Here is a 16,987-nt window from a genome sequence, read left to right as displayed (position 1 = left end):
ACTTGACATAAATATTGAAAAAAAACCATTAGGCTGCAGCAGAGATGGGAAGGAGGCCCATTCATCAGCTGTACTGAAAGACTATCTCCATTGGGCTCCTCCTCATCCTGAACCATTTCCATTTCAGCTGGTCATTACAAGATTTTTAGCTGTTAAGAATTGATACCTGAGTTTGCTTTCCTCCCTCTTCCCTCCCCACCCCTTTTTCCTTTTGTGTTGTGTCTTTTAGATTGTAAACCTGTGGGAAAAGACTGTCTTGTTTCATTGACTGAACGTAAGCCACTCTTGGTGCCTTGTCAGCTGAAGACTAGGCTAAAAATAAATAAAATAATCTAGCATATGACATACCTCATGTATTTGAATAGCATGAGGCATGCAGGTAAACACAAAGTGTATATGAGTGCTATTTATATAACAGTCAATTATGGTGGAGGTATATAGAAGATTAACGCAGAGCAAACATGATCCTGAATTTAGTTCCTTTTCTTAACACATCCTTGCAGTTAACCACCGGTGTGAGAAAGGGTGAACAATTCCTTCTAGGAAAGTAGTTTGTGAGGCCTACCAGTTTGACCCTGGTTGCAGGGAAACTGAAATCATATAGCTTACTTCTTCAGATGAAACACTAAAATGATGAGGTTCTAAAATCCAGGGTTGGAGGATACTAATCACTACAAACAATGGGAATAAAAAATACACAAACTTGAGGTTCCAGCACTAAATTATGGTATTCGGTTACATCTGAACATCTCCTAAATATTAGTTATTAGTCTTTGTGGACTTTACCTCACCATTTGATTCAATAGATCATTTATGGGGAAAATTGTCACGCGCTAATATAGATAATGCTTGTTGTTTCTGATTCGGACAGAAACTTTATTCTTATACTGATCTAAGAGTGCTTATTGGTTTGTCAGGATTTCTCTCAGAGGGTTTACATTGGGCGGGGCTGCTTACTGGCTCCCTTCCTGTTCAACTTCTATGTGAATAACCTAGTATCTGATTTAAGTTCTATGGATTGTTTCCCCCCAGAAACTGGAAATAGAAAGATCCAGATGTATGCTGATGATATAGTGCTTCTATCCACCACCCAAGTAGATCTAAGGAAGCTTCTAAACAAGCTAGGCAAGATTTGTAGCCTGAAGAATTTGGTTATAAATTATGCCAAAACAAAGGTAGTCTTTTCATAAACGGTGCATGACTAAGCAATGTTTCTCCTCTGGAAATCTCATATAGAGGAAGCCAGACTCTCACCTTGGACAACAGCAAAGTAATTTTACCTTTTGGGAGGCTTAAAGGGGGCTCTTGGTAGGTCCTACACTGAAAAGCTATACAGCCAAGATATTCATTCAACCCTTTTACGGGGCTGAGATATGGGGGCAGGGACAGGACTCTGTAGTCAAGACCATCCAGAATGGGTTTCTGAAGGAACTGTTGGCACTCCCTCCAGGGGTTCATTCTGCCTTGCTGGACTGGAAGTTGGACTCCCATCCATTAAGTCCAGAACCCTTAAGGCATCTATTTGGTATGGCAACAGATTGCTGAATACTATGGAAGGAGATCTAGCAAAACAATGTTTTGTGGAACAACTTGCCAAAGACAGATGGCCCCATTACTGGCTATCATTGTCACAGTTTTATTTTGGAGAGGATCAGACCATGTTAGCTCATAACGACAAACAGTCATCAGAGACAGAATCTTTGAGGTAGATTGCCATGAAAATGTATGCCCCAGCAAATTTCAGGCATTTTACCCATGGTTCAGTTTGTTTAAGAGAGGCCAATACTTTCAGCAGTGCCTCCAGGAGTTTACTTTTGTTGCCCTTAGAAAGGCATTTCCTGCCCTTTGCTTTCAAACAATGCCCTCTGCACATTTGGAAGGAAAATAAAAAGGGATCCCACATGCACAGCAGTTGTGTATCTGTGGTACTAGAGAAGCAGAAGATGTAGTGTATTACCTGTTATATTGTCCCCTGTATAAAGAACCTTGGGCTCACTTTCTGGGAGATTTTTAGAAAATAAGAGCAGGATGGGCCTCAGCTGACATTATCTGTAACTTGTTGGCAGATTATAGTAATTCCAGTACATAAGGTCACTACTTTTGCAGTAGAAGCACAGAAAATCTGTCACAATTTTTAAAAGATGTCTGCAGTGGACTGTAAAGGAGATGATCTGTTACAGACCTTTTGTAAAGGTGTGTAACTGTCTGGTTGCTTTTACTGGTATTCTGTATTGTTATTTTTTATATTTTTGTATTGCTGTATTTCATATAGTATTATATTTTGTAATGGCCTTTGTGCTATAGACAAATACATCCTATTAATTCAATATTAGTTATGCACTCAAAATTATATAAAAAGCTATCCTCTCAATACCTATTCTACTCATCTTAATCTAGTTTATACCAAGCTGAAAGTCACAGTTGGGGGGGGGGGGGGAATCTTAGTACACTAAGGCATGGTTTGGACATAAGAACCCAGAATATGGGTTAAGTATGGGTTGTTGCTGAATAATGGCTTGTCATTATATGTGAACCATGCACTATGGTTTAACTATGGGTTGTTAACCACGAACAACCCAGGAAGAGAACCCATAGTTTGTTGTAGATGTTCATAACCGAACATCAGAGATAGGCAACTTGTGGCCTTTCAGATGTTTTGTCTTACAAATCCCATCAATCCTAGCCAACGGTGAGGGATGATGGCAGTTATAGGCCCAAACATCTGGAGGGCCACATGTTGCCCATACACCTCTGATTTACATGAAACTACTGGGATAGTCATCTGGGGTTTTGAGGTTGGGTGTCAGTAATATGCCAATGACACACAGCTCTGTTTATCTTCTTCAACCAATGCTAAGGAGGCTGTGGCAATCCTGAATTAGTGTCTGAGTGCAGTAATGGGCTGGATGTAAGTGAACAAGCTGAGACTTAATCCAGAGTGGCAGAAGTATTGTCAGTAGAAAAAAAGGCTATGCAGGCGTTCACCTGCATCATGTGTAGGGCTAAAGTGGGGATGGGACATGTGTGAGCACACAAACCTCACCCACAAGTATCCTTGTGCACCCTGCTACCTCAGAGACCTTCACACGTTGAGTGCAAATGTCTGGACAGGGGCTTGTAAGCGTGCTCGGTTACATGTGCTTACACAACTCTTGCACTTGCGAATCCTGCCTTATCAGGGTTCTCAATTGCAGGTGTTACAAAAGCACATTCAGACAAATGTGCTTACAAGCCCCTATACAGACTGTCTCAAAAGTAGCCAGGGCTGTAGGGGGGTACTTGCCGGAGGTACTCGATTATGTCCAGTCCCCACTTTAGCCCTATACATGATGCAGGGTAATGCCTGTTTAAGTCTAAGCTAATTCAGGAAATATGGCCTATTCTGATAGAGTTCCTCTGCAGGAATAGGTTTGCAGCTTGGGGATGCTTCTGAACTTGGCACTGCACCTGGATATCCAGGTGGTTGCTGTGACTGAGTATCTTTGCCCAGCTTCAGTTGCTGTGCCTGTTGCATCCCTTCACAGAGAAGGCAGATCTGTCCAAAGCTATACATGCCGTAGTCACATCCAGATTAATTATAATGTGCTGTACACAGGGTTGTTCTTGAAGAATGTCCAGAAACTGCAGTAGTGTAAAATACAGTAGCACTCACTACTCCAATCATATTACACTAACCTAGTTCCATCTGCATTGGCTTTCCATTTGTTTCTGGGCCCAATTCAAGGTGTTGGTCATTACCTATAAAGCCCTAAATGGCTTAGGCCGGGATATCAGAAGGACATCCTAATCCCAAACGAACCTGCCCATCAATTGAGGCCATCATCAGAAGTCCTGCTCTGTGTTCTATACCAAGGGAGGGATGCTGGGTGGTGACATGAGACTGGGTTTTTCTGTGGCAGCATGCTGGTCAAAGAACTCTCTCCCGAGGAAAGTGTGACTGGCCCTGTCTTTGAAACTTTTATTTATTTTTACATTTATATCCCACACACTTTTTCCTCTTGAAAGGAACCCAAGGAAGCTTACACGGTCTTTTTCCTCTCCATTTTATCCTCACAACAACCCTGTGAGGTAGATTAGGCTGAGAGTCAGTGACTGGCCGAAAGTCACCCAAGTGAGCTTTACTGCCAAGTGGGGGCTAGAACCTGGATCTCCCCAGTCCCAGTCCAACACTCTAACCTCTACACCACACTGGTTCTCTTTTGATGCCCAGGCAAGCTTTTAATCGTTATTAAATTGTTGTTAAACCTTCTCCTTTGTTGCTGTTTTTAAGTGATAGTTTAAGATCTTATTGCTCTTGGTTTTTATGATAGTAAAATGTATTACATTTAGGGCGCAATCCTATGTAGATAGGCGGCCACCTCCGAACTCGGAGGCAACCGCCTATCCAATGCAGGGTGGGAGAAGCACGGAGGGGATCATTCGCTCCACGCTTCTCCTGCCCTACATTTTCGGCTAGACAGCAGATTGCGGCTGTCTAGCCGCAGGAGGGTTGAGCGGGGGAAGAGGCTGCCGTACGACACATTGGATGTGTTGTACAGGCATTTCCGCCCTCCCCGCCCTGGAACGCCCCCCCCCCCCCCGAATGCCCCATTTTGGCTGCTCCGCACTCCTATTGTGAGCGCGGAGCATGGAGCTTTTCCACGCTGCCTGTGAGGCAGTGTGGAAGTGGGGGAAGGTCAATTCTCTGGGAACCAACCTTGGAGCACAGGCTCCAAGGTCGGTTCCTGGAAAACCAGATATCCTATCACCATCTAGCTGCTGACCAGCGGCCTTAGGATTGCTCCCTCCGGGTTGTAAACTATCTTGCAGCCCTCTGAAGGTAGTATATAAATATTTTAATAAATATATTGTATATAGTAATTCCAACCCAATTTTGAAGAGTATTTTTTTAAATCTAGCTTTTTGTTTGAGCCATACTGATAATTTAACTATATTTTGACATACAGTTTTTTGAAATTCTTTGTATACTGATTCATTATTATAATTTTCATTTTCTACTTTTTATTTAGGCATCACACAGGGCTGAAATGTTTTGCCAACATCTTTTCTCTATGAATTTCTGGGCTCTATGCCACTATTTTCAGGAATTTTGCTTCTTCCCAATGACATCTTTCAACTAGATTTACACCTTATACCTACTTTATTTTGGTAAGTTTGGTATTATTGTAAATTTGGGGTGAGAAGCATGGCAGATACACAAAAAAGGTATTTTACTTGCACGTGTTCCAGGTCTTACTGCTGCAACTGTGTAAATATTTCATTATTATAACAATTTTTTTATATATTATCCAAACATGCCACCAAACATGCTATAGTCGGAGAGGATATAATTATGTATGTTGTTCTACCGCTGGCCACTTAGTTAAAAATATTTTTTAAATTTTCTATGAAAATATTATTTGTATATTAGTAAACAAAATGCACACATCACACACACACACACACAATCCATCATGAATCAAATAGTGCTTTTTTTAATAAGACACTTCTATAAAAGTTGGAAATTAGTATTAGGGAATGTTATCATCTATGTAAGTTTGGTAGCTCTGAATCAGTCATTTTCTTTTATCTACATTTACTTTGCCCATTTTTACTTCTGTAATGTACTGGATATTTTCTGTTATATTATGATGAGTTATAATCAATACAGCTGAACTGAAAGCAAGTTACATCTTGTTGATTCAGATCACATGATTTTACTTTTTGTTTCCAGCACTTCTTTGGTCAAGGTTAAACTTATTATTTACCTAAAGAATATGGTAATTTCCAAAAATCAACTTGCATGAGTTGTTTATTGCTGTTGATTATTGTAAAGATGATAAAGCCTATTAGCCACTGCTCTTGCCTCATTTGAGTATACGTCTAATTGTCTTCTTGGTTCATAAGATCTTTGTCATTCAGTATTATCATATGTAAAATAAATTCCTGCTCTGTTTATTTTACATCTCACTTTAAAAGAAGAAAATGAGAGGTTGTTTCCTTACATTTCAGGGTTAAGATTTACACCTTTTTATCTCTCCCAAAGTCTAACATAACAATTACTGCACTGAGTGTACAGTTCTGTTCTCAATAAGAACATCGTAAGCTACAAAATATAGTATAAGTATAATAGTTGGATATTATCAACACATAGCTAGAAATACTATCTATGCAACATGGACTGCAATATGTACTGAGATCAAGAGAATTAAAACTTCTGTTCTATTACAGTTACCACTGGCAATGAATAAGCATGTGTTTTGTTGCAGCTACCATTCCTGAGGCATCACTACTACCTTGATGGCCCCCAACCAAGGGGCCAGGCCTCCTATAAACTCAGTTCCAGAGCACTAGCACATAAAGTTGTGAAGACCCAGGGGAAAAACGTGAGTAACTTCTATATGTGGAGGGTGGCGGAGAACCCTCTGTTTCTTTTTCCTCATATGCAGCTTGAAATGTAACATTTGAAGTTTGGGGAGAACTGAAAAACTTCTTATGAAATTTTGGGCAGAAACCTATGTTGCCCACATGCCAGAGGGATTCACCACTAGAGCAATGGGGAGCTAGCAGTTCTTAAAGCAACTGGAAACAAGCAGAAATGTTTCTTTCCGGAACAGGACAGGTTGGCAGAGTTTGCAGATGGAAATTCCATTGACCTGTCCTGATCCGGAAACTAGCATTTTTGCTCGTTTCCTGAGTTCCTTTACAAAGTAGTAATTCAGTGTTGTGCTAGTGGCAGGTACTGCTGGCACACTGAAAAGAGCAAGGGCACAGCAGCAGTATAGGATACTGTCCGTATTCTCTTTCAAAGGGATGCATGAAATACTTTTTAAAGCAGTATTTTAAAATAATGCTGTTACACAGCCAAGTTACAGATGTAGCAGGTCTTGCAGATCCAATTAACTGTAGCAATCTTAGCAATAGGATTGTTGCTGCACTGGGATGGATTATTAAACAAGGAACACTCTGAGGACCTAGCACTGGAACAGTACTTTCAAATGTTGCAAAATACACAGCACCAGCTTCAGGAATATGGTCCGTGAGTGAAATCTGGCATCTGCCAAGCATATTGCTCTTGCAACATGATGGTAAGGAGTTTGTACAGTCACAGCTTCTATCTCATTTCTACTTTGTCTCAGACTCCTCCAACTTCTGCCTCAAGTGAAAAACTGAGGAAATGATGGAAATAACAATCAACGAAAAACACTAACATGTAAAAGAGGCAAGACGCTTGTCTCAACCCTACAAGCCTTTCGTTTTCTGAAATCCACAACATTCAATGTGAAAACTTAGAATCATAAGCTATGGAGCTTTCCAACAGTGATTCACATTAAAGAAATGTTGAATTATGTTAGTATTTTCAAGGTAGCAGGGTATAAACTAATTTTTCTTCCTTTCTCCAGTTACTATGACACTTGCTTCAAACATGCACACATCAGATTGGGCTGCAGGCCTCACTGGGTTCAATGAGACTGAGTCACAGACAAGCATGCATAAGACTGGAGCCTTAACACATATGAAAAATACTGATCTTTTTAATAATATTATCAAGAATATGCAGGTGTATTCCTATGCCTTATTACATGATTGAGAATAGCTCAGAAAATATTCCTATGCTAGGACAGCCAAGGCATATTGTTTTTCCTGAATTAAAACTCGAGGTACCCACTCTTAGACCCTAAAAAGTTCATCTTTAGAATGTGTAGGAGCTATCTATACTCAGAAGAGCCTACCTGCTTTGTTTCTCCATAAATTACTGTTATGCTTCCTTTGAGGGTGGGTGATTCTGCTGTCTCTGCTTCAGGACTGATTGGATCATTCCATCACACCCAATGCAATGGATACAGAAGAATTACCTCACTCACAGCAAGAGGCTGACTGGAAGGAGCCACAGCCCACTCAATGAATTATGCAGAGATGCAGCAGGCAACCTATTCTATGAATGGGTACTTTGGACTCACAAGAGCCTTTATTTAATTTATCAAGCACACCAACATGTTCCAGCATAGTTTGGGAATTACTACAAACATAAATAACAGAAAACACTTTCTATTCCTCAAGTAGCATTCTATCCTCAGGAAAAAGGCATTTGGTATTTCCTTTAGTCTACTTGATGTTCCCATTTAACAGATTTCATCTATCCAGAAGAAATGGATGACAACTGTACACATAATATGAAATTAGATGTTCTTAGAAAATGAAAAATAACCTCTTACCTGAGCATGAAAATTTGACATAGTCGTTGTCTCTATATCTTTCTTTCCCAAAATCTCCATTTTCACTGGCGAATTGGGAAAATTAAATGAAAAGTAGTCTAAAAAGTCAGGTAAGTAAGTAGCTGCCCCATGAACAATTCCCATTACATAGTAAGCTGCACAGTTTTCATTTTCACTAAAAACCAAACCTACAAATTCTTCTGCAAATCTCTCCATCTCCACAGGAGACAAGTGGGAGAGTTCATTACTGTAGGCATGGATAACTGAAGCACCTCCATTAGGCTGGTGCTCAATATGAATGAACTGTTTGAACTCCAACGTGTCCAACCTTTTCAGTTTTTTTTGAACCCGTGGCTCCTTTAACGAGACAAATGGAAACTCACTGTTCTCTTGTATCTTGTACTCAGAGTCCTTCTTGGGATCCATATTTTTTCCATTGAAATCCTTAAGGTGATTATCAACTATGCCTTTGGCGTCTTGATCCTCAATATCAGAAAGCAATCCTGAGCAGATGGTCTGAATAGATTTACTGTACATTTTTGGACGCTTCCTTTTTTCGCATTCTTTATGTTTCTTTTTCTTTTTCTTCTTTACTTTTTTAACCTGTAGATCTTCTGAATTGCTTTTTGGTTTTTCCTTCACACCTATTAAAAGAAGAAAGGATTTGTTTTATTTTTCCTAACTCTGAAGAGATACACCAAGAAGATAAAAAACTGATTTATAAACACACACAAGTGATTTAGCATAAGGCAAGCTAAGATCTAAAATATCATAACTTTAAACACACTACACATAAACTCTAAAGAGCAGCAATGCTATTTTTATTTTTGATCATTTATTAAGAATATAGCATAGCTGAAATTGAAACTTAGCTATTTCATTGCTTGACAGATGTTAAGTTTACCATCATAATTATCAGTGGTATAAATATGGTGTGTTAAAGCAATAGATGCAAAAGCAAAGTTAATCTGGTACTTAAAATTTCAACTTCTTCAATTGCATCACATACAGAGGAGTTTAATACATATGGCAAAGACAAATACCCAGTTCTCTCTACTTGTGACACACACATTATAGTGTAGTCAATACAGATGCCTCACTACTTTCACAGAAAGAACCACTACAAAGAGCAAGTATGTCATGAAAATTAACAATGACAGCTCAGATTTTCTGTCAAATATTCCAAGTTGTATGCCTTTTCTTTCTCCTAGAATAAAAAGTAATTCTAAACTTCAAGATTGTTCATGAAATTTGATCAGCCCCACTCCCTTACTGTCTGTGCTCAATTGTTTGAGCAGAAGGGCCAACATATACCTCTGCAACTACTTTATCTATCTGACAAAAAATCTTGTGAGCTTTGTTGAAAAGTATAACTTCCAATCCCAATTAATCTTGTTACTGTCAGGATAATCCACCTCCCATCTTTTTAGATACACTTCAGCTGAAGAACCCCCCACACACACATATAACACAAGCTCATAGACATACTGAAAGAATTATATATTAAAGTCCCTGAGTTGATACTGGTAAAGCTAAAGGAGAAACTTGGTAACATACTTAGCCAAGTCATTGGAGGTAGCAATCCTATGGCCCTAGAAAAACTCACGGGGGTGGGGGGGGGGAGATAGGATATTTTGGATTCCTGGATCCAAGGTCAGAGACACCACTCTGACCTTGGAGCCAGGAATCCAAGCTCCCCGCCCCCTCCCCATCCCAGCCAGTGTGGAGAAAACTGTGCTGGCTGCCTCTCCCAGGTCAGAAAAGCAACCTCATTGAGGAGGTAAAGCGGGTGTTCCTGTGAGCGTGGAGGGTACTGGTAAGGCCAACTTACACCATATCCTGAGGCCTCTCAAGCCTCCTTCCCTCCCCCTTTGTGATGCCTTGGCTAGATGAGTGAAAAAGCTCATCTAGCTGAAATGCAGAGTAGGAGACATGGTGGAGGCAGCAACCACTTCTGCCGTGCCTCCTGCTCTGCACTGGGTACTCATAAGCCTCCAGGTTCAGAGGGTGAACTCCCATAGGATTGTGCCCTGTTTTATTTTTGTAAACCCTTTTGAGAACCCAAGTTGAAAAGTACGATACAAATTTGAGTAATAAAAAATAGATACGGTTGAAATAAAATAGATGCCCAAAAAAATCCAACCCCAGAAGGTAGGGATGGAAGTGGGCGTTTCCTACTGACAAGTGGAATGTGTAACAAAATGTTACAGTGTGAAGTGCTCCTGTTCACCGTTCCAGTCATTTAACCATACCCTCCTCCACAACAGTCCATTGAAATTCTCCTCCCACACTTAGCTTTCCTTTTAAATATTTTTGTACTTCTGCAAACCTTGGTATCCTCTTCAAGAAAGCCAATACTACCCCCTACTGTGCCTCAATGGTGCCATTTTGGCTACATAAGAACCAGTGCTCTGAGAACTGAAATTTCTATTAGTATATATTATAATGACGCAAACAAGTCTTGAGAAGTACCTGTAGTTTCCTATACAGCTGTTCTACTTAATGAGCAGTGGTGGATTTATGATTGCTGCGCTATGTAAAGATGAATCCACTATAGCCTGATCCCAAGATTTACTGTAACAGTATAGGAATGAATGTACTGATTGCTAAACATGTGCAACCTTGTAAAACATAGTTTTTTTGCCAGTCCTGCAGGGCCATTACAGCGCACCTCAGGCAAAACTGCAAGTGAAATATTTATTTCTTTATTTGGGCATTTATAAACTGCCTTTCTATGATAAAACCAAACTCAATGTGGCTTACAAATTAAAAAAAAAACAAGTTACCGCAAAAATTAAAACAAACAGTAGTAAAGACATCACAAAACATCATAATAAAACCGTATCAGCAACAGCAGGCTAAAAAAATTGATCAAAAGCCCAACTACAAAATGCCTGCCACAATACAACAGTCTTAATAGTCTGTTTAAAAGCAGGCAAAGACTGGGCCTGACTAACCTCTCTTAGGCTTTTCCATAGTTTAGGCACAAGAATGGAAAAGGCCTTTCTCTTGTCCCCACCAGTCACTCTTCTTTTGAGAAAGGGATAGCAAGGAAGTAACTGAATGCAAGTTCTGAGCATGTTCATATGGGTGGAGATGATTCCTGACACACACTGCTCCCAGGCCATTTAGGGCATTAAAGGCTAAAGCAAGCACCTTAAAAACTGAGACTAGAAGCCAGTGATGTGGGGTGGAAAATATTCCAAAATGGAAAATTTCCTACTGCTTTAGTTTTCTGTGGAAAATTTTCTATTTCATAAGTTCATTAATAAAAATGAATATACCATTTGCAAATACAATATTAGGGAAGCTTGGCAGTTTCAAGGTTGTAATAAACATTTTTCTGGTGATTACTCTTAGAAAATATGTGGAAGAATATGTATATGTCACTGAAATACATATATGTCTCAGAGTGAAATGGAACTAAAAAGCAGTGACAGCGAAACTGAAAGTGCTCCAACAACACCAGTGGAAGAGAGGTGAACTCTGTTGAAATAGATGAGTGGTTGTCAGCATATCATGGACATTTTTTTGGTTTCTAAAATTAGTGTGTCAACAGCTTTCAGTACCTTTGATTTCCACACACACCCCCTTGAAAACAATGCAAGGGAAGTACATGCTATTGTCTTTACATTTTTACAGGTATTCCAATAAAAATGTCTACATAATATAACATTTAAATCACAGTAAGTGTGCTTTAATTTTTTTCCTCTAATATTTCGGATCAAATACTTGTACTGTGATGGGACAAAAAAAATAACAGGAGGTACTTTTTTTAAAGCTTTACTAAATACAATAAAATAAACATGCTAAATTAGATCTCCCTAGGGCAGAAGCGGGCAGCTTGTGGCTCTCCAAATCTTTTGGCCTATAGCTCCCATCAGCTCTAGCCAGTGTAGGTAGGTCAAAACTACTGGAGGGCCACAAGTTGCCCACCCCTGCTCTAGGGCATCAGAACATTTTCTGATGCAAACTGAAAATTTTCCTATGCTAATGACCCTTTACAAATCAACCAAATTTTCATTTGAAATTTTTCCAATTCAAAATTTTCTGGAAAACCCACATCACTGCTGGAAACAGCGATTGGACGCCAATGAAGTTAGCAGAAAATTGGCTTAATATGGTCCATCATGGTCCATCTGGATGCAGTATTCTGAACCAACTGAATTTTTCGGACTGCCTTCAAGGGCAACCCCATGTAGAGTTCATTAAAGTAATCCAACTTTGAAATGACTAAGGCTAGATTTGATTTACCAGGAAAAGGACACTGCTGGCAAACCTGATGTGGTTGGTTAAAGGCGTTCCTGGCCATCGCCATCATTGCACTTCAATTAAAAATGGCCAGATCCAGGAATACTCACAAACTGTGAACCTGTTACTTCAAGGTTCACAGCTTGGATTTACAGGTTCATTGCAAGCCCATCTAAAATTGGTTGAATGCCTCTTCCAAAATCATCAGTATAATGAACCCAAAGTACCCTCATCTTGTCTGGTTTAAACTTTAGGTTATTCACCCTCATCTACTCCAAAGCTGCTCCCAGATGGCCGATTAGAACTTCCACAGACTCCCCAGGAACAGATTTTGATACCCAGTTGAATCCCATGTTTTTATTAGCACACCGATGACACCCCACTCCAAATCTCTGGATGACTTCACCCAGCAGTTCCATGTAGATGTTACAAAGCATGGTGAACAAGATAGAACCTTGCAGCATGCTGTAAATGAAGGATGGGGAAATAAATTGGTGTGGGGGCCAGATGACTCCTCATCCAGCCCTACATGGGGTGAATGACATCATGGAGCCTGAACTCAGTGGTTAGAATTGCCTATTTTTAGCTCCATCTCCAGCTACGGCCCTTCCTGGACAGAGAAAGGGGATCAAGCCTGGTGGCCTAAATGGCTCCTTCAACTCTATGACTGGGCTCACACAACATGATAACCCACACTCAAATATTGAGTATGGGTTGTGATTGAACTGTGGGTTATCGAGTTGTCTGAACCCAGCTGTGATAACAAACCATCATTTGTTAACCACGAACAACCCAGAGTTAACAACTCAACAACAAACCATGGGTTCTCTTCACAGGTTGTTCAGTGACAGAATCATTGACTGTGTGAACCCAGTCAATGATTCTGTGAAAGTCTGGCCACAACGGTCCATGCTCTGGTAACCTCCAGGTTGGATTATCACAATGTTCTCTATGGGGCTGCCCTTCAAGAGTGTTTGGAAGCTGCAACAGGTGCAGAATGTACCCGGGTGATGACAGATAGCATCAGTAAGACGCATATTACTCCAGGCCTAAAATATCTTCACTGGTTGCCAATTTCCTTCTAAACCCAATTCAAGCTGCTGATGTTAACATAAAACTCCCTAAACAACTCTGGGCTCAAATACCTGAAAGAGCAATTCCTCCCCTATAAACCAGCCAGGGTATTAAGATCAGCAAGGCAGCCACTGTTATTGATATCACCACCCTTGGAGATTCTTGGGGTGTCAGTGCATGGAAGGGCCTTTTCTGTGGTAGCCCCAAGCTTGTGTAATTCCCTCCCGTTTGAGATGCTTCTGGTGCATTCATTATATGCATTTCATCACCAAGTCAAGATGCACCTCTTCATCCAGGCCTTTGGAAACAGATGAAGGATATAAGATTGTGGTGTTTTCTCACTGTAGTGAAGCTGTGCAGTGAATTAATGTGAACTGAGCTTTTAATGGTGATTTTTATCGATATGTACGTATGTATCCTGCCCTGTGACCATAAACTGAAGGACAGGCTATAAATTCAAATGATATAAATAAGTAAGTAACCACCCTTTTACATATATCAAGATAAATAAACCATGCATTACTCCATAGACCTGGACATCCTGTCATCAAATGTACCTAAGTACATAATCAAAGGAGAAATTAGGGCTCTAGTTTCTATTCCCCATATCATTAAACTGAAGTTTACAACAAGCAAAACTAGCAAGTAATCCAATTATTTAAGAAAGGACAGTGTTACACACATGAAAGAAGCTATATCGTGCACATTTGTGCAAGGTTACCTTTCTGAAATAGTTTCATTTCTCCATTTTCTTTCTTGATTTCAGATATTAACCTGTATTTCTTCTTTTCTTTCTGCTTTTCCCTTTCAATTATTTTGTCTCTGACGATTTGATCTAAAAAGGAAAAATTTTTCATACTCAACCAGAAGAAAGTTATAAAGAGAAATTGCTAGAGTGGTTAAATGAGAGGTGCATGAGTACAAAGAGCTGGTAAATCCAAACACTTTGCTTGGTAAATAAATTAGATAGTTTTGATAAATCATGATTAAGCCATTTCAGCGTGAACATTACAAAAGATAAGCAAAAAGATATTCAAAACGTGAACGATGACAGTTCACTATTACAGGCCTCTCTTATACACATACAAATTTATTTAATAGTTTATAACCTGCCCTTCCCACAATTCAGGGTGGCGAAGATCACAAAATATAACTCTACAAAATAAAATTGTGTGATATAAAATGCCAATTACTACTAACTATTGATACAGTGCTTTAAATTAAGAACATAAGAACATCTGTGCTTAATCAGACCGAAGACCTTTCTAGTCAGCATTCTGTTTGCACAGTAGCCAACCAAATGCCTATGGGAAGACCACAGCAGAACATGAGCACAAGAGCACCCTCTCGCCCCTGTTCCTAAGCAACTGGCATACAGAGGCATGCTGTCTTGATAAATGGAGGTAACATGTAGGCATCATGATTAGTAGCTACTGACAGCCTTCCCTCCATGTATCCGTCTAATCCCCGTTTTAAGCTGTTCAAGTTGGTGGCCATCACTACATCTTGAGGTAGCAAATTTCATAGTTTAACTATGCACTGTATGAAGAAGTACTTCCTTTTATTTGTCTGAATCTCTCATCATTCTGCTTCATTGGATGAACCTGGTTTCTGGTATTGAGAGAGAGAGAGAGAGAGACTTCCCCCTATCCACTTTCTCCACATCATGCATAATGTTATACACATCTATCATGTTCCCAGCTTACTCTCATTTTTTCCCCTAAGCTAAAATGCCTCAAACATTGTAACCTTTCCTCATAGGGCAATTACTCCAGCCCCATCCATATACATACAAACTCGCTCTCTAGTCTGTGCTCCAGATTATGAGATATATTCATTGCTACCCAAGTGCTGCTTGACACAGTAAAGCTAGAATGAATGACAGAACAGGATAATCCTCCTTTACTGTAAAACACAACTTGCTTGCAAATGACTAGAACACTCTATAAAGCACTGGGCATTCTGATGTTTTGCCTGTGGGAGGGAGCAATCCTATGGCGATAGGAGGAGGGGATCATCTCCTCCACAATCTAGCCACCCCGCATTCGCAGCTATATGGCCGATTTCAGCTGTCTAGCTGCAGGACATTGGTGCATGGGGTGGGGAGGCCAGACGACATATAGGAAGTGTCATACCGGCACTTACAAATGCCCCACCCCCAGGAACGTCCCCTTTCCCCCTGCTCTGCGCTGCTCTTATAAGCACAGAGTGCGGAGACGATCTGTGCTACCTACAAGGCGGTGAGGGAGGGGGTGGGGAGGCGGTTCTCTGGGAATGGACCAATCCTATGGCCATCTAACCACTATCTAGTGGCCATAGGATTGTGCCCTAAAGAAATGAACAGGCTCTGTACAAGCCCATTTAAAGAAATACATATCTTATTTCATGTTAAAAATGAGTAAACAGCCACTGTACAATATTCTCCCGTCAACCCAGTTGTTTAATTTATCTACAAGCCCACACAACTACTGTAGTGGTTTTCTAAATCATTAGAAAACAAATGTTTACTATAATGAAGAAGTCACCCAGCAGACTGCTCCAAGTTAGAGACAACTGACACAAGTAGTAACTGACCAGGGGTGTAGCGTTTCAAAACCTACAAGAGGTAAGTTTTTCCAATCTGTTTAAGAATGAGGATGCTAAAATATCCAGCTGTTCTGGATCTGCTTCCAGAGGGCAACCAACATCATCAGTCAAAGACTATGCAATAAGCATGTTGAGATCAAAGGTATCTAAGGAAAACAAACAAACAAACTGAACCTCACTCTATCAGCATCGTTTCCTGCTTATCAATTTACCATTAATAATTACAAGCATTCATTTGTAAATTGGAAAACACATTCTGGAAAATGTTGACGGCGGCGGGGGGGGCGCTTCCAAGTAACCAGTTTCTCCTTCCAGCAACCCTTGGGAGGGACCCACGTCTCAGTACTTGGTAGAGCCTAATTTGAATGTCTGCATCCCCCTCCCACTTTCCATCTTAAGACTATAACCAAATGCAGATGCCATGGCTTTATTATCAGCAAGTCGCCCCACCCATTTGCTTAATTGACCATCTTCCCTGATGAAGAGTTCTGAAGAACCCAAAAGCTTACACAGTATTTTGTGACCTTCGGGTTGGCCTAATAAAGGTATTATATCAATACGGATTTAAGCATTTTTCTTTTAGAATTGTTTTTTGGGCCAACATGACTACCTTCATCTTCTCTTAATAATGATTCCATAATTGTTTGGTAGCTGGCTTTAGGAGCTCTTTGTTCCTTGATTTCAAGCTCCAAATTGTCCTATTTCAGACCAGGTTTGGGAAGACCATCTTAAATCCTGATGGATTCATACTCAATTCTAATCCTCCCTCAGAAGCTGTATTTGTGTCAGGGTGGAAACTGAGCCCATAGAGCTCCAGAGCAGTTCTGATTCTGAGGAAGAACAGCAATCCGTGGGAGAGGAGCTCGCTCATCTCTCATAAG

At 40.2% G+C, this 16,987-nt stretch overlaps 1 protein-coding gene across 2 annotated transcripts in view; it reads right to left on the bottom strand.

Moving 5' to 3' along the window:
* Window positions 1–16,987, bottom strand: part of RSBN1L (round spermatid basic protein 1 like) — a 49,814-nt gene that overhangs the window by 14,505 nt on the left and 18,322 nt on the right. The window contains exons 2-3 of one of the 2 annotated variants that reach the window (XM_084811522.1): window positions 14,242–14,355; window positions 8,196–8,839 (exon numbers count right to left, since the gene is read on the bottom strand). In XM_084811522.1, coding sequence (XP_084667648.1) covers window positions 8,196–8,839; window positions 14,242–14,355 — 758 coding nt within the window. The remainder of the gene's footprint in view (window positions 1–8,195; window positions 8,840–14,241; window positions 14,356–16,987) is intronic. The other variant, XM_084811523.1, reaches the window with a different exon arrangement.

The sequence above is a fragment of the Heloderma suspectum genome, chromosome 7 (genome assembly GCF_057233095.1).
Source record: "Heloderma suspectum isolate Gila_16-S chromosome 7, 16-S_ref, whole genome shotgun sequence".
In the NCBI taxonomy this organism is placed as follows: Eukaryota; Metazoa; Chordata; class Lepidosauria; order Squamata; family Helodermatidae; genus Heloderma; species Heloderma suspectum.
This window is presented reverse-complemented; position numbering and strand designations above follow the sequence as displayed.